At 36.4% G+C, this 23,379-nt stretch overlaps 1 protein-coding gene and 1 long non-coding RNA gene across 5 annotated transcripts in view; one reads left to right on the plus strand and one right to left on the minus strand.

The window, feature by feature from the left end:
- The window catches only part of LOC106510034 (uncharacterized), a 62,376-nt gene extending 41,034 nt beyond the window's left edge, over positions 1-21,342 (minus strand). For all 3 annotated transcript variants that reach the window (XR_014843027.1, XR_014843028.1, XR_014843026.1), the window contains exons 1-2: positions 21,080-21,342; positions 20,458-20,525 (exon numbers count right to left, since the gene is read on the minus strand). This is a non-coding gene — a long non-coding RNA (uncharacterized LOC106510034). The remainder of the gene's footprint in view (positions 1-20,457; positions 20,526-21,079) is intronic.
- A 397-nt stretch (positions 21,343-21,739) lies between these two features.
- The window catches only part of MMP16 (matrix metallopeptidase 16), a 310,756-nt gene continuing 309,116 nt past the window's right edge, over positions 21,740-23,379 (plus strand). For both annotated transcript variants that reach the window (XR_014843025.1, XM_001926617.7), the window contains exon 1: positions 21,740-22,364. Coding sequence is in view for 1 of the 2 variants with exons in the window: in XM_001926617.7 (XP_001926652.1) it covers positions 22,233-22,364 (132 nt within the window). In the remaining variant the exon portion in view is untranslated. The remainder of the gene's footprint in view (positions 22,365-23,379) is intronic.

A 23,379-nucleotide genomic window follows, 5' to 3' on the forward strand; every position in this document is an offset into this window, starting at 1 on the left:
CTGGCCTGCAGAGTTTCTGCTGAAAAAATCTGCCAATAATCTTATCAGGGTTCCCTTGTATGTTCCTTGTTTCTTTTCCCTTGCAGCTTTCAAGATTTTCTCTTTATCTTTAATTGTGGTCAGTTTGATTAATATGTGTCTCAGTGTATTCCTCCTTGGGTTTATTTTATATGGTACACATTGTGCTTCCTGGATTTGAGTGAGTGGTTCCTTTCTCATGTTAGGGAAATTTTCAGCTATTATCTCTTGGAATATTTTTTCTGTCCCCTTCTCTCTCTTCTCCTTCTGGCACTCTTATATGCACGTTGGTGCATTTAATGTTGTCCCAGAGTTCTCTGAGACTCTCTTCATTTGTTTTCAACCTTTTTTCTCTTTTCTGTTCTGCATCCGTAATTTCCACTAATCTGTCCTCCACCTCGCTTATTCATTCTTCTGCCTCATGTATTCTGCTGTTGGCTGCTTCTAGTGAATTTTTTATTTCAGTTATTGTATTTTGCATCTCTTCTTGTTTAAGTTTTATATCTTGTATCTCTTTGCTCCGTGTTTCTTGTAAGTTATCCATCTTTGCCTCCAGTTTATTCCCAATGTCTTGAATCATCTTCAGCATCAACAGTCTAAAGTCTTTTTCCTGGAGGCTGAGAATCTCCTGATCACTTAGCTGTTTTTCTGGGGTTTTTTTCTTTCTCCCTCATCTGAGTTATAGTTCTCTGTCTTTTCATTTTTATAGGTTTTTGGTGTGGTGACCTTTTTACAGATGATAGAGTTGTAGTCTCTCTTACTTCTGACATCTGCCCCCCTTGTGGCTGAAATATGTATGGGGGCTTGCTGTAGGCTTCCTGATGGGAGGGACTGATGCCTGCCCAATGGTAGGTGGAGCAGATTCCTATCTATCTGGGTGGGTGGGGCTTTATCTCTGGGTGTTATTAAGGATGTCTCTGTGCCTGGGGGTGCTTTAGGCAGCCTGTTTGCTGATGGGTGAGGCCATGATCCCATTTGGATTGTTGTGTGGCTTGAGGCTTCTCAGTGCTGATGGGTGGGGCCAGATTTTCCCAAAATGGCTACCTCCAGAAAAAAGGCACACTGATGAAGATTCCCAATAGCTTTACTTCTAATGTCCTTCTCCCCCCACAAGCCACATTCACCCCTGCTTTCCCAGGAGTGACTCCTCAATGTGGTCCTCCATTAACCACAGCCAGCGCCAACCCAGATTGCCACAGAATCCCTGCTTTGCCTTGTGACCCAGTGCATGTGAAAGTCTCTGTGCACCTTCTAAGAATGAGGTCTCTGTTTCCCCCAGTCCCATGGAGCTCCTGTGCAGAAGCTCATCTGCCTTCAATGCCAGATGCTCTATGCACTCTTTCTCCCAGTGCTGATCCCCATGTGTGGGCGTTTGATGTGGGGCTCAGAACTCTCACTCCTATAGGTGATTCTCTGTGATAGTTACTTTCCAGTCTGTGGGGCTTTCCACCTGGGAGTTATGGAGTTGCTTATATCACGTAATCGCTCCTCCTACCACTTTATATGGCCTCCTCAGCATTTGGTTGTAAATTTTGTTGTTTTTAGGAGAGAAATTGAGCTCCAGTCCTTCTATTCTGCCATCTTAATCCCATCCTGAATTTTGAATTTTGATATTTTCTCACGCTAACAATATGCAGTACAATATTCTCATGATGCTGGGTGGTGGTAGCAAGCCACAGTTCTAGTCTGCCACATGGTCACAAGGATAAACAACTGATACATTTACAATGATTATGTTTTTCAATTATAGTGCTAATTCAATAATTCTATAAATTACATGAGACAGTCAACTCTTTTATGAAATAGGCCTTCCATTAGGTGATTTTGCCCATCAGTAGGCTAATGTGCATGTTCTGAGCATATTTAAATTAGGCTTGGCTAAATTATGATGTTGGTAGGTTAAATGTATTAAGTGTACTTCATTATGATATTTTCATCTTATGATGAGTTTATGGAAGTAACCCCATCATAATCAAGGAAGATCTATAAAGTGAGTGGGTGATTGTCTCATAATTCTTTTATTAATATGCAATTAACCCCAATGTGTATATATTTTACTGAAATTCAAATGTTTGTTTCCATTCCCAAGATTAGTTACTAATACAGTTACACAGCAAGCTAAATAGTGCTAAAATATTTGTTGAACAAGAAAGGATGAAAACAATTCATGAGGGACTATATATAAGCTGAACAGAGTGAAGAAAATTTGGTAAGATCCTGTTTGATATATCTTGTTGACACTGAAAGAAGGAGGCAGTTGCTGATGCTCAGAGGGCCTTAAATTCTAGTCTGAAAAAATAATAGGCTTTAGATAAGAAAGCTAACAATTATTGCATTTGGTGACAAGTGTTTATGTTTAATTGTAGTGGTGACTTAATGGCATCCATGTTAAGAGTTGCTTCACAAAAGCTATACATTGAAACACTATTTTGGAAGGAATGGAAAGGTGATTTTTTTGATTTTTTTGTGCTTTATAGTAATTTACTTCTTGTTAACTAAAACTACAATTATTTACACAATTTGGATTGTGGATTCTGACTTACCATAGAGATTTAATTAATAACAAATATTTTTTAAATATATAATTATTTTTACATGGTGCTTTCAGTATTCAAACATATAATTCAGTATTCAAACATATAATAAGGAAATTTTTTAAAAATATAGCATAAAAATGAATAACCTTCCTCTATAATAAAGCTAAATAAGTTCACTATGTGTTTACATTTAACAAACTCTGATACAGTAATAAAAAGAAGATTTGGGATTTTTAAAGCTACATTCAGAGCAAGAGAAAAGTGAAGATGGATAGAAATAGTTGTATGTTCACAGATGATTTTCATTTAAGCCAAATTACATTTTACTTCTATCTTTAACCTGAAGAAATATTTCAATCCAGAAAAAGCAAGAGAGAGAAAAATCCGTGATGGTTGAAGAATTAACAAGAGTAGTCTCTTTATATATATTTATGTATTCTATATCCCCATATATTTTAATTTATAGTTTCCAAATGTAGCATACAAAAGATTTAATGCAAAAAGTAATTAAATAAGAATCAAGAGAGCAGCTGGTTTAACCCTGAGCAATTCACTTAAACTATCTGGAATAAATTTTCTAGGCATGAAATGAGATTTTTTTTGAATTAAGAAAAGTGTAGACAAATTAGGTTGATGTTATATCTACCTTCTCATCAATCTATTGTGCTTACTATCTATAAATAACATTGCAAACATCAGGAGTTAAGGTAACAAGGAGTCCAGGGTCATGACAAAAGACATTATCCAAGATATCTTGGCTTTTGGACTGAAGAAACATTGGAAAAGAGAACATAATCTTCTAATGTGAGTGCCCTTGAGACACGGCATGGTGACAGTTAGTGTTCTAATTGATCATTGCAACTTCCCATACAAAGAAAGGGGGAAGAGACTTTGACTATTTAGTTCTTACGAGGGACTGTATTAATACAAAGTCCCAATAAGCTAGCTTTTTTGAGCAGTTCTGCAGACAGACATCTTGACATATATTAGCAAGTAAATGAAGGAACCAGATGACTTTGTCATTTATCTGATATCAAATCTTGTTTTCCTATGCTCTAAGTCACACCACTACTAAATAAAAATTAAGGAAATTTCTCTTCCTGGATATCTCTTATCTCTTTCAATGTGCTTCACAACTCTGTGGTGATGATAATTATGGTTTATTTACTATGATCCCATATGTCCAGTGCAAAATCTTTACTCACTAAGTGCTTATTATTGTTGTGTATATATTTCAATGAAGTTCAAATACTTGTTTCCACTCCCCAGATTAACTTGTAATGTCATAGTTGTTGTGCAATTATGTGTTCTCAGAAACAGTGCTAAAATGTTTCTTGAAAAAGAAAGGATGAAAATAATTCATGAGAGATTGTACGTGAGCTGGACAGGGTCAAGAGAAGCTGACAAGTTCCTGTTTGATGTATCTCGTTGTCATTAAAAGAAGGCAGTTGCTGATGCTCAGAAAGTTTATGGAACACATTTGTATTTTTTCTTTGATATTAAGATTTTTATGTAGTAAAAACTTGTACATTTCATTGACGTTTTCTACTTGATGTAACAATCCAGAATATTGAGACACTAAACATTTTAACTGGTAATAAGTATGAAAATAGTTTTAAAATACAGGAAACCTAGATGAATTTCTGAGGATCCACACAACTATGTTTCATGGATTATTTAGGAATTAATAGCTTAAATTATTATTTGCCTATTTAATTAAAATTAAAACGACTATTATAAACATGTTAGAAGCAATTAAAAAGAGAAAAATAACATAATGGTTTAAATAAAAGACTTGAAAAGTAGAAAAAAAATTAAAGAAAATAAAGTGGAATGCAACAAAGGGTTTAGAATGATTAAAGGAAAAGTGTTATATATATTTAAAAAAAAGAAGATCCATCATGCACATATTTTGGAATAGAGAACAAAACAAATTAATGAAAATATTCAAAGATATGACCAAAATAAATTTTTTGGAATAATGATACTCCTGAATTTTTCTAGATTAATCAGATATAATACATTCTAGGGGAACTGATTAAAAAAGAGTCAACAGGCTTCCAAAATCAAAACCAAAGGAAATAAAGTATATAATTACATGCCTGTGCCTAGGAATTTCCAATGAATTTAATTATTTGATAGAAATAGTGATTTCTTTTTTATTCATTCCTTCACTTAATACTTTTTAAAAAATAAATTTTTGGAGTACAGGTTACTTACAGTGTTGCATTAGTTTCATATATACAGCAAAGTGAATCAGCCATACACATACATATATATCCATTCTTTTTCAGATTCTTTACCCATATAGTCTATCACAGAACATTGAACAGATTTCCCTAGACTATGCAGTGGGTCCTTGCTATCAAATGTTTCTCTGTACAGTAGTGTGAATATGCCAATCCCAACCTCCCAAACTACCCCTCCCTCAGTGTTTCTCCCTTTGTAACTATAAATTTGGTTTAACAATCTTCAAGTTTGTTTCTCCTTAGAGAATAAGTTATATATTTTTATTAGATTCCACACATCATCTCATATGACATTCATCTTTCTCTGACTTACTTCACTTAGTATGTTAATCTCAGGTCCATACATGTTGCTGCAAATGGCATTATTTTTATTTTTTTATTTCTTTTTTTTAAATTTTTTTATTCTTATTCCCCCAATACAAATTTTTTTTTCTACTGTACAGCATGGTGACCCAGTTATACATACATGTTTACATTCTTTTCTCTCTCATTATCATGCTCCATCATAAGTGACTAGACATATTTCCCAGTGCTACACAGCAGGATCTCATTGCTAATCCATTCCAAAAGCAATAGTTTTTGTCTATTAACCCAAAGCTCCCAATCCATTCCACTCCCTTCCCAAATGATTGGATTAGGAAGATGTGCTATATATATATATATATATATATATATATATATATATATATACACAATGGAATACTACTCAGTGATAGAACAAAATGCCGTTTGCAGCAACATGGATGGAACTAGAGACTCTTATACTAAGTGAAGTAAGTCATAAAAAGAAAGAAAAATACCATATTTTGTTTTCTTTTATAGTTGAGTAATATTTCTTTGCGTATATGTCCCATATCTTCTTTATCCAATCCTCCATCGATGGACATTTAGTTGCTTCCATGTCTTGGCTAGTGTAAATACTGCTGCAATGAACATTGGGGTGATGTATCCTTTTGAATTATGACTTTCTCTAGGTATATGCCAGGAGTGGGATTTATGGATCATACTGTAGTTTTATATTTAGTTTTGTAAGGAACTGTCACACTGCTCTCCACAGTGATTGCACCAACCTACATTCCCACCAACAGTGCTGGAGAGTTCCCTTTTCTCCACACCCTCGCCAGCATTATTGTTTGTAGACTTTAGAATGATGGCCCCTCTTACTGGTGTGAGGTGATATCTCACTGCAGTTTCAATTTGCATTTCTCTAATAATTAGTGATGGTGAATAGTTTCATGTTTTTTGCCCATTTGTATGTCTTCTTCATAGAAATGTTTATTTACATCTGATCATTTTTTATTGAGTTTTTTTTTATATAGAGCTATATGAGATGTTTGTATATTTTGGAGATGAATCCCTTGTTAGTCACTGTTTTTAAAGATTTTATCCCATTCTCTGGATTGTCTTTTCTTTTCTTTCTTTCTTTTTTTTAATGATTTCCTTTGCTGTTCAAAAGCTTTTAAGTTTAGTTAGTTCCCATTTGTTTATTTTTGTTTTTATTTTCATTACTCTGGAAGTGAATCCAAAAAGATATTGTTTCAATTTATGTCAGAGTGTTCTAGATATATATTTCCTCTAAGAATTGTATAGTATCCAACCTTACATTTAGGTCTTTAATCCACTTTGAGTTTATCATTGTGCATGATGTAAGAGAATTCTAATTTCAATGTTTTACTTGTAGCTGTCCAGTTTTCCCAGCACACTTATTGAAGAGGCTAAATTTTTTTCCATTGTATTTTCTTGCCTTCTTTTTTGTAGATTAACTTACCATAGATAGGTGATTGGGTTTATTTCTGGGTTTTGTATCCTGTTCCACGACCTATATTTCTGTTTTTGTGCCAGTACCATTCTGTTTTGATATTTCAGCTTTGTGGTAAAGTCTAAAGTCAGGGAGCCTGAATCCTCCAGCTCTGTATTTTCCTCAAGATTGCCTTCCCTATTCACGGTCTTTTGTGTTTCCATACAAATTATAAAATGTTTGTTCAAGTTCTGTGAACAAAAAGTTTGTAAAGGGATTGCACTGAATATGTAGATTGCCTTGAGTAATATAGTCATTTTGACAATGTTCACTTTTCCAATCCAAGAGCATGGTATTTGTTTCTGTTTGTGTCATCTTTGATTTCTTTCAGTGGTGTCTTATGATTTACAGAATACAGGTCTATGTCTCTTTAGGTAGACATATTCCTAGGTATTTTATTCTCTTTTATGTGATGGTAAATCAGACTGTTTCCTTAATTTCTATTTCTGACCTTTAGTTGATAATATGTAGGAATTCAAGAGATTTTGTATATTAATTTGTAGTCTGCAACTTTACTGAATTGATTGATGAGTTCTAGCAGTTTTCTGATAGTATTTTTAGGATTTTCAATGTATAGCATTATGTCATCTGCAAAAAATTAGAGTTTAATTTCTTTTCAATTTGGATTATTTTTTATTTTTTATTTTTTTTGTCTTTTTGAGGGCTGCACCCATGGCATTTGGAGGTTCCAAGGCTAGGGGTCAAATCAGAGCTGTTGCTGCTGGCCCACGCCACAGCCACAGCAAAGCCAGATGGGAGCTGCATCTGCAACCTACACCACAGCTCACGGCAATGCCAGATCCTTAACCCACTGAGGGAGGCCAGGGATCACACCCGCAACCTCATGGTTCCCAGTTGGATTTGTTCCTGCTCTGCCACTATGGGAACTCCTGGATTTTTTTTTTAAATCATAGTTTCAATATCAAAACTTGTGATAGGTCTATTCATATTTTCTATTTCTTCTTAGTTCAGTCTTGGATGGCTGTACATTTTGAAGAATTTGTCCTTTTCTTCTAGGTTGTCTGTTTTATTGGCATAGAGCTATTTGTAGTAGTCTCTTATGATCCTTTGTATTTCTTTGATGTCCACTATAACTGATGTCCACTAGAACTTTTTCATTTCTAATTTTATTGATTTGAGCCCTTGCCCTTTTTTTCTTGATGAGTCTAGCTGAAGTTTTTTTTTTTTTTTTAATTTAGTTGATCTTTTCTATTGTTTTCTTTGTCCCTATCTCATTTATTTCTGCTTGTATCTTTATGATTTCTTTCCAAGTAAAGGGTTTGGGTTTTATTTATTCTTCTTTCTATAGTTGCTGTAGATGTAAGAATAAGTTGTTTACTTGGGACTTTTCTTGTTTCCTAAGGTGAGATTGTATTGCTGTAAACTTCCCTCTTAGAACTGCTTTTGCTGCATCCCACAGGTTTGGGATCATTATGTCTTCATTGACATTTATCTCTAGGTATTTTTTGTTTGTTTGTTTATTCAGTGATCCGTTGGTTGTTTAATAACATATTGTTTAGCCTCCACTTGTTTCTGGTTCTTTCAGTTTTTTCCTTGTGGTTGATTTCTAGTCTCATAGAATTGTGGCTTGAAAAAATGTTCGTTATGATTCCAATTTTCTAAAATTTACTGAGGCTTGATTTGCACCTTTGTCCTGGCCAGTCTCTCTGTCAGTAACGGGACTTCCTGAAGGTCAAAAACCTTTCCTCTTTCATGGACTTCTCCCAGGGGCACTGGTCATTTGATTCTTTTCTCTCACTATCTCTCCTTCCTTTTGTCCTACCCAGTTACATGGAGATTTTCTTTCCTTTTTGGAAGTCTGTGTTCTTCTGACAGCATTCAGTAGATGTTCTGTGAGAATCACTGCATATGTAGATGTATTTTTGATGTTTTTGTTGGAGAAAGTGTGCTTCACATCCTACTCCTCCCCTGTCGCCTTGCCACCTAATTTTGCGATCTCTTATTTTTACACTAACTCAACTTATTATTAAATTAAAAAGCAGGAGGTGGGGTTCCTGTCGTGGCACAGTAGAAACAAATCCGACTAATATCAATGAGGGTGTGGGTTGGATCCCTAGACTCACTCAGTGGGACAGGGATCATACATTGTTGTTAGCTGCGGTATAGGTCACAGATGAGGCTTAGATCCTGCATTGCAGTAGCTGTGGCATAGGCTGCAGCTGTAGCTCCAATTTGATACCTAGCCTGGGAACCTCCATGTGCTGCAGGTGTAGCCCTAAAAAGGAAAAAAACAAAACAAAACAGGAAGTAGTTTTATTAACTGATAGAAAGAAAGGAATATAGGATACATGAGTCCAATTTGAGACAACTGAACTATGATAAAATTCAGAGCATAAAACAAATATTCTAGTTCTTACCTAAATTGGATTGGTTTATATAAATATCATTTGTTCATTCTTTCAGCAAAGATTTACCATTCTTCTTTTCTAAAGCAGCCATTATGCTAGGTCCAATCTCCTCCCATATATTCTCTCAGTTTTTGTGCAGTTGCCTGCCAATATGTGTCACTTTTCAGCTGGTAGGAGGTATACTAATTTCTGAAGCATTAAACATAACCCTTTTTCTTATGTTATGCTTAGTCACCTTTGGCTTCTGGATGTTCAGAGGTCACTTTTACAGAGCCAGAGACTTTAGTTTCTTTTTCCTTTGCTTTTACTTTCTCACACCTTCCTCTCTTCCTTCTTTCCTCCCTCCTAATCTTTCTTTCTTCTCCCTTCCTATTCTCCTGTAATTCTGATTCTATTTCTTTCTTTGACACTAATGAAGTCTGAAGTTTGACATCTAAATAACCCAGATGAAACTTTGCCATATATATGTGTATGTGTGTGTATACTACTTAATTGTACCTATTTATACTCTTAGATTTGCTATATAAAATATGTCACCCAGTCAAATTTGAATTTCAGATAAGCAACAGATAATTCTTTAGTGTATGTCCCAAATATTGCACGGTGTATACTTAGACTAAAATTTAATTGTTATTTATCTGAAATGCACATTTAACTGAGCCCAATATTTTTATTTGCTAAATTTGGCAAACTGAACCTAAATGTTTCTTACAGGCCTGATAAATGTGTTTTTCAATCAAGCACTGTTAAAAAATCATTTTATAATTTTGATTGTTAAAACTATGTCAGCTCTCCACCAAAGAGATGTGAACAGCATTTACATCATGAAAATTAGAAATTGCCAAATTTAATATGACAAAATTCTTTTAAGACATGTATTATACTTGTCATGATAAAACTACCTATTTTCACTTTTATAATAAAGTATTACATAGTATCATTTATTATATCTCTAATTCATTTTATTGGAATTAAAAACAGTGATATTTATTTGCAAATAGGTAAATAGTCACTTTATATTAAACCAACATACTGACTTATCTAAAACACTTAGAAATGTATTTATATCCTTGAGCAACTGATAATACAGAAGAAAAACTAAGTACAGGAAATTTGCAATGAGACAGTTGCTGAATCTGAAGGAACAAAATGGGAGATGGGAAACAAAATATGATTTTATTTTCTCCTTCCATAAAAGTAGTTTTTGTAGTAGAACAATTTCACATACATGTCAACATGAAAAGCTTTTTTTATTTTTATTTTTTACTTTTTTATTTTTGGTTTGCATCTTCTACCCACAGGCAAAGGAGGTCACAGCAGGCTAATGCCTTAAAGACTGTGCCCCAAAAGCTATTTTAAATAGATGTTATCTTTTAAATTACATAATCCATAAAGAACAGTGATTGTCCTGTGTTGTCATACCTATGGCAAAAAAACCCCCCCAAAACAAAAAAAAAAAAAACCAAAACACTGACAGACATGCACATTAATATGACCTCTAGTGGTAAAGCCAAGTAAGTAAATGCACCACCCATGCTCAGACACAACCAGACACACAGTCAAAAATTCTCATGTAGGTATAAAACCCACCTTACTATTACACAGTCCACGTGTTCTTCTGAATTTAATTCAGGGTAGTCTAAAATATACTTTCAATCATTTGGTACTGGCAGAATATGAAAGTTTATAAACAGAAAAAATTAGATTGAATTACATTTATATCTAGTATACTATTTTTTTTCTTGCCATGCTTGAGGTATGCAGAAGTTTCAGGGCCAGTGATGGACTCATGCCATGGCAGTGACCTGAACTACAGCAGTGGCAATGCCAGATTCTTAACCTGCTGAGCCACTGCGTACTCTTCTGGTACACCATTTTGTTTTGTGATTTCTTAGCAAGACAAGTATTGATTATGACTTTGAATTAACATCGATTTATACATTCATAGAAGTTGAGAAATTTAGGATACTTCAGAAATTATCTGATTCATATTCTTCATTTGACAATTAGAATGTATTAAACAAAGAATGGTTGACGGGCTTGCTTAAATTCCATCAGCTATTTACTGACATAGCTAGAACTAAGAAATAGTCTCTAGATTATCATCTCAGCGCAGTTTCCAATATTCATGAATGCCTCCTTATTAAAAGGTCACAATATTTATTATAAGATGAAAAAGAATAGAAATGTGTAGTTCTGTATAGGGACTGAATACTCATTTTAAAAAGTCTATATTTTCTGTGAAGGAAGGTATTAATATTTTCCACATAATTTGGTCATACACTAAGAGTCAAGAAAAAGGGTCGTATATATGACTAAAGTTAAGGCACAGTTAAGTACATAGCTAACATACAAATCAATGACAAATACAATATGAAAAATTATTAAAATTGAATTTAATAACAACCCAATATGTTATAATAACAAAGGATCAAGAAATATAACAATATTCTGAAAATATAGATTTAATTTGCAGAGAACATTTTACTTTCAATTTTAATATGAAATTTTAATGAGCTCACAAATGTTTAAATAATTATGATGTGATAATGTGGATTTCTTTTTAATTAAAAAACTTGACATTGCAAGTTTTCCTAGATAGAAAAAGGAAAACAGAATCTCTTCAAAGTCCCCAGAAACCTTGAAAGTTAACATTTCATGGGAACTGTGTTTATGGATTATTTGTTTAAACCAAATGTATGTTCATAAGCAGATTTCAAATGCTGTTCTTGGTCAGTATCCCATATCATGAATTTTTATATTTTTTGTTTCATTTTTAAATGGAGGTAATTGAACAATTAAAAAAAAAGATTTTAGCTATGAAAAACTACGTAATTTTGTTTTAGACAAGTTGATCAAAATCCCAAAGCTCATATGCACTTGGAAATTTTTTTGAGTATTTTGCTTTGTAGTAAAACTTCCATTCCTGGATGTCTTCAAGAAGGAGTTGAAAGACTACTTACTAGGAATAAATGAATGTTTTCATGGGGTGAGAGCATGGAATAATTCATCCACCCCTTTCACACTCAATGAAGTATTTCTATAAATTTTAGATTAACAGTTCACTCCTCACAGTCCAATGAAATTTAGTCCCAATACAATTTAAACAAAAATTAAAAGTTAGTCAAAATTTGATATAAACAATATCCAGCTAACTTCTTTGTCTTATTTTCCAAGGCAAAACAAACATCTGAGTAAGATTATTTAAAGTTAGAAAAATAAAAGTTATCTTTATTTAACTGCAGAATTTTTAAAGTAAAAGTAATTAAAAATGAGTAAGTGCAGTAACTTCAATATAGATAAAATTCAAAAAGCATTATTTTTCATCTCTGTACTAGAATTTTTTATAGTAACATTTGAATTTTATCTGTGGGTATTATATTTGGCTGTCTTATGGAAACTATAAGAATCTAAACTAAGGCATGAAATATTTTTCTGACTCCTTGGGTTAAGAAGATGATGATTTTACTTAAGAAATATATTATGATAGCTGATGTTGAAAAAAAGTTTTTCTTTTTTTTTTTTTTTGGTCTTTTTAGGGCTGCACATGCACCATATGGAAGTTCCTAGGCTAAGGGTCAAATCAGAGCTACAGCTGCCAGCCTACACCACAGCTACAGCTATCCCAGATCCAAACCACATCTGTGACCTAGACCACAGTTCATAGCAATGCCAGATTCTTAACCACTGAGCAAGGCCAGAGATTGAACCCAAGTCCTCATGGGTATTACTTGGGTTTGTTACCAAAAAATCTTGGGTATAAACAATTCTAATTCATTTTTAATACTTCAAATTTTTAAAAATATTTTTATTGAAGTATAGTTGATTTATGTTGTGTAAGTTTCAGGTATACAGCAAAGTGATCCAATTATACATATACGTATATCCATTTTTTTCAGGCTCTTTTCCCATATAGGTTATTACAGAATATTGAGTAGTTCCCTGTGTTATTCAATAGGTACTTACTGATTTTCTTCATTATGTATGGTATTGTGTATAGATTAATTCCAAACTCCTAATTTATCCCTCATCCTCACGTTTCCTTTTGGTAACCATAAATTTGTTTTTGAAATCTGTATGTTTGTTTCTGTAAATAAGTTAATTTGTGTCACTTTTTAAAATTACACACATAAATGATAGCATGTATTTGTCTTTCTGTGTCTGATTTACTTTAACTAGTGTAATCTCTAGGTCCATCCATATTGCTGCAAATAGCATTATTCCTTCTTTTTATGGCTGAGTAATATTCCATTGCACACATACACCACATCTTTTTTATCCATTTCTCTGTTGATGGACATTTAGGATGCTTCTATATCTTGGCTATTGTAAATACCGCTGCAGTGAATATTGGCATATCTTTTTGAATTACGGTTTTCTCTAAATTTATGCCTAGGTGTGGGGTTGCTGGCCTATATGGTAGCTCTATTTTTAGTTTTTTGGTTTTTTTTTTGTCTTTTGTCTTTTCTTTAGGGCTGTGACCGCTGCATATGGAGGTTCCCAGGCTAGGGGTCAAATTGGAGCTGTAGCCACCGGCCTACGCCAGAGCCACAGCAACTCCAGATCTGAGCCGCATCTGTGACCTACACCACAGCTCATGGAAACACCAGATCCCTAACCCACTGAGTGAGGCCAGGGATCAAACCTGTAAACTCATGGTTCCTAGTTGGATTCATTTCCACTGCACCACAATGGGAACTCCTATTTTTAGTTTTTACGGAAACTCCATATTGTTCTCCATAGTGGTTGTACAAATTTACATTCCCACTAACAGTGTAGGGGGGTTCCTTTTTCTCCAACCCTCTCCGGGATTTATTTGTAGACTTTTTGATGATGGTGTGAGGTGACACCTCATTGTAGTTTTGATTTGCATTTCTCTAATAATTAGCAATGTTGAACATCTCTTTATGTGCTCTGGGGCACCTGTATGGTTTCTTTGGAGAAATGTTTAAGCTTTTTTTGTTCTTTTTTTTATGAGTAAGTTTTAATCTTACAGAGAATAGTCACATATTTCACCCCAAAGAAATTACATAAGTATCAACTGTAGTGTCAAATTATAATTTACTGACAATGACCTATGCTCTTATATTGAATAGAACTGCTTACATTTAATTTTATAAACAAAAATTCAGTAAGTCTTAGATCATTTGAAATGACTGCAGCTACTTTTTCAAGGAAGAAATAAATTCTTGTAAGTCTCCAGTTTCCCAGACATTGATTACTTTGTAATTTACAGTATGTGAGTCATTTATGTTTGACCTCGTGAATGACATAAAACACAACTATTCCAATGTAAACAGAATGAGATACCTTAATACTATTAATAAAACAATGACAACATTTAACGTACACGATAGGGAAAGTGAATCTTTGAGGGAGAGTTTATAAATGTGTGTGAATAGTAACTACCTATTAGACTATTAGACCATTAAAATGTTCTAGTCTTTAACAAAATGGAAAAAGTAAATGAGATAGTGAAAGATGTAGTAGACAACCAAGTTCACTATCATATTAAAATTCTTAATAACAAGAAGCAATGTATGAATGATTCTTTCTATGCTAGTATTAAGTGTATTAAAGATAAGTAATGTTAAATCATTTCAAAATGAAAAAACAAAATGGAAGCACTAGATATACTAGAACTAAGATAATCTTATATTTTCTTCTCATCTTTCTATTACTGTCTTTTCTCTAATTATAACTATACTGCTATGAGTTAATTCACTTTTATTTTTGATCTTATATGTAGAAAAAGGACATTTCAACTTAGATGTTTAGATTCTCATTGCTGTTGGAAGTTAGCTTATAAAAGGTTTTCTGAACTTCTTAAGTTTGGATTTCAAGATGGTGTCTCTAACTTAATCTAGACTATTCACTTCTATATCATACTTTTTATTGTGATCTTATAGCTTTTATGGATGTCAATTTAATTTCCATTCTATTTCCATTTCTGTTTTTTGTCCATGAGCTAAAAAAAGTGCATTTAGTATACATGCCATAGTTCAAAAGGGACTAATCATATTTTGATAATAACGTTAAAGACTGCCATTCTATAGGTCCTCTTCTTTTGTTAAGAAATGAAAACCTTTATCATTTATATTAATACCAATTAAAAACACAGCAATTGTTCCTCTGCATTTTAACCCATTAGGGAATGTTCTCATAGTGTCTTTGCTCTGAACTTTTCTAAATCTTTTTTATTTTTTTTAACACTTTTGTTAACCAGAGCCCCAAATGAGTCTTTGCTGTCTGCTTCCATATGTATAACATTCAATAGTCACACGCAAAATGGTACTTTGTGTTGTTTAGTATTTAAAAATTTACACACATCTAATCTTCACAACTACCCAAAGTATGAAATTTGATTTAATAGATAAAATGAAATTTACTTATTTATTTTTCTTTTTATACCTGTGGAATAGGGAATTTCCCTGGCTAGGAGTAGAATCAGAGATGCAGCTGCCTGCCTACATCACAGCCACAACAATGCCAGATTGGAGCCGCATCTGAGACCTATGTCTCAGCTTGTGGCAACATTCAATCCTTAACCCACTGAACAAGACCAGGGATCGAACCCACATCCTCATGGACATTCTGTTGGGTTCTTAGCCCTCCGAGCCAAGATGGGAACTCTGAAATTTAGAAATACAATGAGTTTCTAAAAGCTATGAAGTGTCTAAATGAATTCTCAATTCCTATTCTATACTTACCGTCCACCTATAGAACAATATCTCCTTTCTCATCATATTTCACTACTCACTAAGCTATGACAAATCTGATAATCCACAGAATAGTATTCAGTTTTAGTCTACCATAATTATTTACAGGCATTAGTGAAATAAAAACAAAATTATTTTTTAAACTGAGTCATTTGTTCACGATGTTTTCTTGAATGTCTGAGCAGTTTATAATGAATCTTTTTCTTTAAAAAATACAATAAGCTGTAAATCAGTCAGAAGGCATGTGTCTTTTAGCTTTGTCAACTAGCCACATGACTTATTTAACCTCACTGAGCCTCAATTGCCTCTTCTGAATAATGAGGAATTTGAAGAGGAGAATTTAAAAATTTTCCTTTCAACTTAAAGGCCATGTCTATTTTGAAAATGATAGTGAAAGGGGGAGGTTTCAATAAACTGGCATGAAGAATAATTAGAGACAAGAAAACACATGCATCTAAAACCTATTGGAGGCTACTTCAGTGGTTGGTAATGAAATGACAAGGGTATGAATTTATAAGGGACAGTGATAAATTGCTGGTACAGGTGAAGGAATGAATCACAGTGACATTGGACAGAGACATGACAAGCTACTGGTGACTGATTCAGCATGGGGCATAAATTAGTATTAGAGTCAAAGGTGTGTTCAAGGTTTAGTGGAAAAGTTGGTCTGGATTGAAAAGGTGGGATTAAGGTGTACATCACCTAATGAATAGGTGATGAACTTGTTTGAGTTTTAGGCAAAAATGATTATATGAATTCTAGACCATGGGATTGAGTTTAAGGCTGGAGATCTGAAAATCACCAGCATAGAAGTAACAGATACAACTAAAAAGTGAAGACTTTCTGAGAGACATGGCAGAGTGAGAGAAAAATAGAATTAGACTCTGAGCTTCTTCAAATCCTGGTATATGTTATGGCATACCAAAGTCACTGGGAAGAATATAATTGTGGTGTTGGAGGAATGGCCTCATAGGGTGATGGACACAACTGTGGGCACAAGCAAACCCCCCACCCCAACAGCCTAATGGTATGAAAGACTTTATACCCACTGTTTCTTTTCTTTCCTCACTTGGTGTGTTCCTCATACTTTCTAATCATCTTGGACCTCTGAACTTCAGATACGTCCTGATGAAGAAATAATAGGGAAGCACTGCAGGCTATTTCTATTCACTCGCTTACATCAGAATCTTGTCTCTAAGTTTTGCACTGCTAACTATTATGTTGATTGTAAATCCAAGTGAAAACAAGTTAAAGTCTAAGATTTCATTTGCATATGTTAGATTCTAACCAACTGAGGTGGTCTATCTTAACTCACTTAACATTTACCTTTTTACAACCTCAATTGCTCGGTATTTTGCATAGTTAAATGAATGTTCAAGGAGAAATGAATGAACAAACAAATAATCAGAAAACCAATATTTGAGAAACATTCATAGTTGTGGAAGCGAAAAGAGAAGGAAATGAATAAAAAATTGTACTGTCTTCACAGACTTTGATAATAGCTAGCAACTTCTCAATTTTACCCTGTGTATGAATCACTGGGAGATCTTGGTGTAGCCAGAGATTCAGCATTTCTGATGAGGTCTCAGACCTTACTGTTCCACCAGGGAGCATGCCTTATATAAGGTTTCATATGACTGTTCTACACATGTATGCCCCTGCTAATAACAGATGCATGAGAGAATGCCCATAGCTCAGCACTATTTAAATATTCACTGAATTAAAAGCGACAAACAACACTGCATATTCAACTGATGAAAGTAGTAAAGAAAGCACCTTAATTGATATTATAGAAGAATGAATGTTTATATAACTCTCTAAACCGTAGAACTCATTTCTAAGGCCCTAGTTTATTAAGAAATCTGGTTCAAAGAGGGCTGCAATATATTATTTACCTTCAATATTATTTTAGGTAGTTATAATTATTCACACATAGCAGCATGTTACTCATCTGCTCACTTGTCGTATGTCATTTGCTTCCTCAGATCCATTCTCTCCCATGTAATATTTTATTGAATTGCTATTAAACTTCACTAGGGGCAATTATCCCTTTCTTTTGACTTTCTTGTTCATTTTTTTCAGTTTCTTTTGGGTTCTCTATTCTCCATTCACATTTAATTCTGAGATTTTTCGTTATTTTGTGAAATTGTGAGAAAAGTATTTGACAGAAAGCACACACATAGAGAGCCAAGAGCTGTGAGGAAAGACTGCATTAACACTCTAAAGGGAAGGGTAATATTCTATAACTTGACTTAGTGTGGATAGGAAAACAAGTCTTTCTTCAAGAAGACCACCAACTATAAAGCTAACACTACTAAGATATGAGAATAGAAACTTATTAATTCTGCCTCTTGAAAGATAAGCCTGTTTAACAGCTAAGAAATGGAATAACAAATGCACTTAATGAAGTGATTACATTTCCACAGGTACCCAGCTGAGTCCATATGGAGAATTGTTGTATCAGGCTTATTGAACTAGCACAGACAGAAAATCTACACAGATTTAAGCATTAAATGCCTAAATGAACATATGAAGTAAAAGAATATGAGAACTTCTAGAAAGTGACTATTTCCATAAAATTAGCACTCAAGACCCTCTGGATCTGATCTCTGCATATCCATGCAAACTCTGACCTTGATCTTAGGCAAATAGATCTGAAATAGCCTTTCTTTTATTACCTGCCTATTAAATTGCTACTCTTTCGTCAAGATATCCTTTGAGAACCACAACTTTTGTGATGCTTTGTACAAGGATATCAGGGAAAATCAACTACTTTATCCACCTTTTCTAGAGCATCTTGCATATGTGAGCACCTGAGTCCTCACAACATTGTGATAATTATTATATATCTGTCCCAGTGTTTTATTTCTGTATTCTAAAACCTTAAATATTCATTCATTTATTCATTCCTTATTGAATGCTCACTAATGAATTTTAAAATATTTTAAAAATATCGTTATTACTAATCACTAATTCAAGATTATCTTTTTACTTAGGATTCCCTACTTTCATTTCCCTTAGGATGACTCTTTAAAAGCTTAGGTCTCTAAAGATACCTCACTAGTACAGGCTTTTACGGTTTCACAGCTGGACTTAAACCTTTTTATAACTGCCATCTCTGAACCCAGTCTCTCCCCATAGCCAATCTTATGTGTAATTTTTAACATAATCTCCCTAGATAACTTATTCCTATATAAAATATTTTAGTAATTTGTGTTTGCCTTTTTTTTTTTTTTTTTTTTTTTTTTGTCTTTTTGCATTTCTTGGGCTGCTCCTGCGGCATATGGAGGTTCCCAGGCTAGGGGTCCAATCAGAGCTCTAGCCAATGGCCTATGCCACAGCCATAGCAACGCGGGGATCCGAGCAGAGTCTGCAACCTACACCACAGCTCACGGCAACGCCGGATCCCTAACCCACTGGGCAAGGCCAGGGATCAAACCCACAACCTCAGGGTTCCTGGTTGGATTCGTTAACCACTGAGCCACGACGGGAACTCCCCGTGTTTGCCTTTTTGACCTAATGTTAACTAAATATTTCATTGCAAGCCTTTCTCCATATCCTGCCTTCCACAAATACTCTATTAATGCTTCTCTCTGTTCTGAGCCCATATATTTTCTTTGAGAAAGAGGTTGCTTGGACTGAGAAATTGTCTTACTCATAATCCAGCAGCATTTAAACTGCATTCCGCTTCCTAGATAAAGTCACCTAATATTTTGGCTCACCTAGCAAGGACTTCACCACTTATTCTATTTTATCTTTTTAGGGCTTCACCCACAACATATGGAAGTTCCCAGGATAGGGGTTGAATTGGAGCTGTAGCTGCTGGCCTATGCCACAGACATAGCGATGCCAGATCTGAGCGACATCTGCGACCTATACAACAGCGCACAGCAATGACAGATCCTTAGCCCACTTAGTGAGACCAGGGATCTAACCTGCATTCTCATGGATACTGGTCGGGTTTGTTTCCTCTGAGCCACAACAGGAACTTCTACTTCACCAGGTAGAACTGTTTTCTCATGTAAGTCTTGTGTAAGTTTTTTTTAACTTCATTCCTGTCAACACGACCTGAAGAATTAGGAAAAGAGCAGCAACTTTTTTTTTTTTTTTTGTATCTCATCCCATTTGTTTTGTTCTTTGCTAGATATAATGTATACATAAAAATAATTCTTAATTTACTGACAAATATTTCCCACCACATTTTACTTTATATTGACACACAACACCATGTAACTTCTATATAATGACTTTGCTTTCATGTGGCCTTGTGTTTATTTCATTTAAGTCATCTCAACCAGTAGGTTTTAAAATTCTGTCATTTGAAGGTTAATCTTTTATTAACATCATTTTCTCTATCTGTGAGATGAAAACAAAATCTTCAGGGATGATTGAGAAAATTAAATGAGATACTATGTGTGGGAACATTCTGTAAATGTTAATATGCTATACGATATAAGGTATTTCTTCTTATATCTTCAAAATACTTTTGAAGACAGGACATGCTGTGCACAGAACAGACTATCAGGGAAGGCAAACTGGGCAGGTCATACTTCCTACAGTTTTTAAAGCATTACTTGAAAAATCTCATTCTTGAGCTTTTTTTGTGTGCTTCTCTTAGGTTACCAAATTATTACAGTGCAATGCAATTTTCGGCATGGTGTTTTTCATCTACATGACCTCATGTAATCGTATTTCTTGCTTTACCAACTCACCCATGAAATTTCCCTTGTCAATTATCTCTTCTACCTCACCAAGTAGCTGTCATACCTAGAGCAGCCTTTATTCTCAGCCTCGCCTGCGTTTCTTTCCCGTGGGTTCCTCTTCCCCTCTGCTGGCTGCCAAGGAGAAGCACATTTATTGGCATGGCCCCCAAACAGATGCCTGGCTGTCTCCCTTCCCCCTTTCTCTTTCAGCCAAACCATCACCTGCCAAGGGCTGGTGGTTGCTGCCACTCCTGTCCACTGCCTCACACTGCTGAGGCTCGAGTCCTTTTTGGCAGTCCCTTCTGAAGTTCCTCTGCCAGAAGCCTCCTCCTCTTGCCTGCAGCTCTCCTCGCTCCCGCCAGCCCGCCAGCCTCTCCCCCGCTCGGTCGGCGAGCAGCCTCTTCCTCCCGCCCTTGCCAGCTGCCTTACTCGCCTTTCCTCAGGCAGCTGCCTCTCCTTTCTTCCCCAGCCCTTCCTCCTGGCTCCGCCTGAACGTTTCTTTGCTGTGGCCTCACCCTCTCTGGCCCGATGTTTTGTTAACGTCCAGACTACCTCTCCTGGGTTCCAGTTTGTACGTGTGTCCACCGGAGAGAATATCTTTGGAAAGTGGGCATTTTCTTCCTGCTTTATGTTTGACTAGATCTCTCGTACCCCCACCCCCACCCCACCCCTACCCCTCACTGTACCTTTTCCCCAAGTCCAGAAGGCGCGGTGTAGTGACGGTGGAGAGAATTTACAGAGACCACAGGCCACAGGCTTGGTCCCTGGACCCCAACAAAGTTTTGGACGCTCAGGACTTGCTATTTCTTAAACTTGGCCAGTCAGGCAACAGACCTGAGCCCCCAAACAGGGCACGGTAACCAGTGCGCTTCCTTTGATTACCAGCGTCCCCCGACTTTTTCAGATCCAGTCAAACCGAGGACGGCAGTTGCCCTCCAGGACCAGGCCTGGGCTGCTCCCCAGCCTACACCAGGGTCCGCAGCCTGAGCCCCACCCAGTCTCCAGGGGAGGGGCACACTTGTTTCTATTGCTCCAAGAAGGGTGAGAGAGATGAAAGGATGGAGCCGCCCAGGTTCTTGGGTGCCTGTCTCGGGGATAACGGGTGGGTGGTATGTTAAGACTACCTCCCTATCCAGGGCCCTTCTCGCGGGTTGACCACTTCCAATGTACTGTACAGTAGCAGTTTCCCTTTATGGGCCGTCGCCTTTAAGAAGAGCGCGCGTGCGTGTCGGGTTGTGTGTGTGCTCGTGTGCAGATGTGTATGTGTGTGTCTGTATGTGTGTGTGTGTGTGTGTGCGCGCGCGCGCGCACCCAGGGCCTGAGAGCCAGGCAGACCCCAGGAAGGAGGAGTTATGTAGATCACGGATGAACGTTCTGGAGGGGAGCGACGAGAGGAGGGTAGGAGAAGCAGAGGCGAGAGAGCGAGGAGCGGCCGAGGCCCTTCCCGCAGAAGCAAGAGGCAGTAGCGGCGGCGGAGGAGTGGGTGGTGAAGGAGCAGGAAGAGGGGGACGCGCAGGCTGGAGGCGGCGGCAGCTGCTGCGGCTGCGATTCGGTGCTTTGAGCCTGAGCCGCGGGTGAACTTGGGCGCCACGTTCCCGGGGACTGGCCCACGAGGATGGTGAATGTGAGCTCCTACTGATCCTACCTCCGCCGCTGCTTCTCTGGAAGCTGCCGAGCGCGAGGGCCCTCTATCTCTTCCTCTTGCCCGGCTGTGGGTGAACCTGCAGGCTCCTTACCCACCCAGAGGACTTTTTTTTGAAAGGAAACCTGGGAGGGAGGGAGAGGGAGAGAGGGAGAAAACGAAGGGGAGCTCGTCCATCCATTGAAGCACAATTCACTATGATCTTACTCACATTCAGCACTGGAAGACGGTTGGATTTCGTGCATCATTCGGGGGTATTTTACTTGCAAACCTTGCTTTGGATTTTATGTGCTACCGTCTGCGGAACGGAGCAGTATTTCAATGTGGAGGTAAGAGTACGAGGGCTTTCTTCCTTCCCCCTTGCCTGGGCTGCTCCCTGAAACATTTCGTTTACTCCTTGGATTCTTGTACCAGGGTCTCAACACATTGTTTCCCTTCAAGCGGGCGAGACCCTTGCTGAGTTTGCCTGTTTCTTAGGTGATGGATGCGCGTGAGACTGAGAATCCGTTATCCCCAGCAGCACAAAGCACGGTGCTGCGCGCTCAAAGACACAATTGTAACTGGTCCAAGCTTTTTACCAAGGAAAGAGGCGAAAAACTACTTATAGCAAACGCGTGACTTAAACAAAACAAAACAAAACAAAAAAACCCAGCAGTTTGAGTTTCTGACAAGTAAACTGCCCGGGAAATAGAGAATTCTTTTTTTTTTTTTTTTTTTTTTTTTTTTTTTGGTGTAATGTGCTGCCTTGGTATTGTTCTTGAAATCTTTCTGTGTTTTGTGCTTAACAAAGGAGGTTAAAATCATATAAGGAGAGTGTGGGGATACTTGATCTGTTTAATAACATTACTTTGTGATAAAACACTTGATTAGACAGAGTCTTTTTCTCATTTAGACATAACTTAATACACTGTAACTAGATCTGGCTACACAGAGGGCATGAAATCCATCTCTTTTAAAGTGTCTTCTCTTCCCCTCCCTTGCCAATTGAACATAAACATGGCCCAAGGTAATAGTTCTGAGGTGTGTTTTTAATTTGATTTCACACTCTCTTGGCAAAACAGAGAGGTTTTAGACGGTCATTTGCTTTACTTTGATAGCTTTGGGAACAGACAGACACAAAGCAAAAGGGAACTTAAGGATACGACTTGTCAGACCTCTGCCAAAGTACTCTTCCTGTCATCAACTCTGCACTAAAGCCAGTAACCTTGCAATAAATCTGTGGAAGCTTGTATACACCTCGGCTCTAACCAGTTTATTATATACAGGATGGAATACAAAGACAATAAGAAGGTCTTAGTAAAAACATTCCTTTTGATTAGACCTTCTGTCACCTTAAGAGAATTA

Source organism: Sus scrofa, chromosome 4 (assembly GCF_054392235.1).
Source record: "Sus scrofa isolate SSC_HxYL_T2T_F1_AM1 chromosome 4, Sscrofa_HxYL_maternal_Yorkshire_Landrace_v2.0, whole genome shotgun sequence".
Classification (NCBI taxonomy): Eukaryota; Metazoa; Chordata; class Mammalia; order Artiodactyla; family Suidae; genus Sus; species Sus scrofa.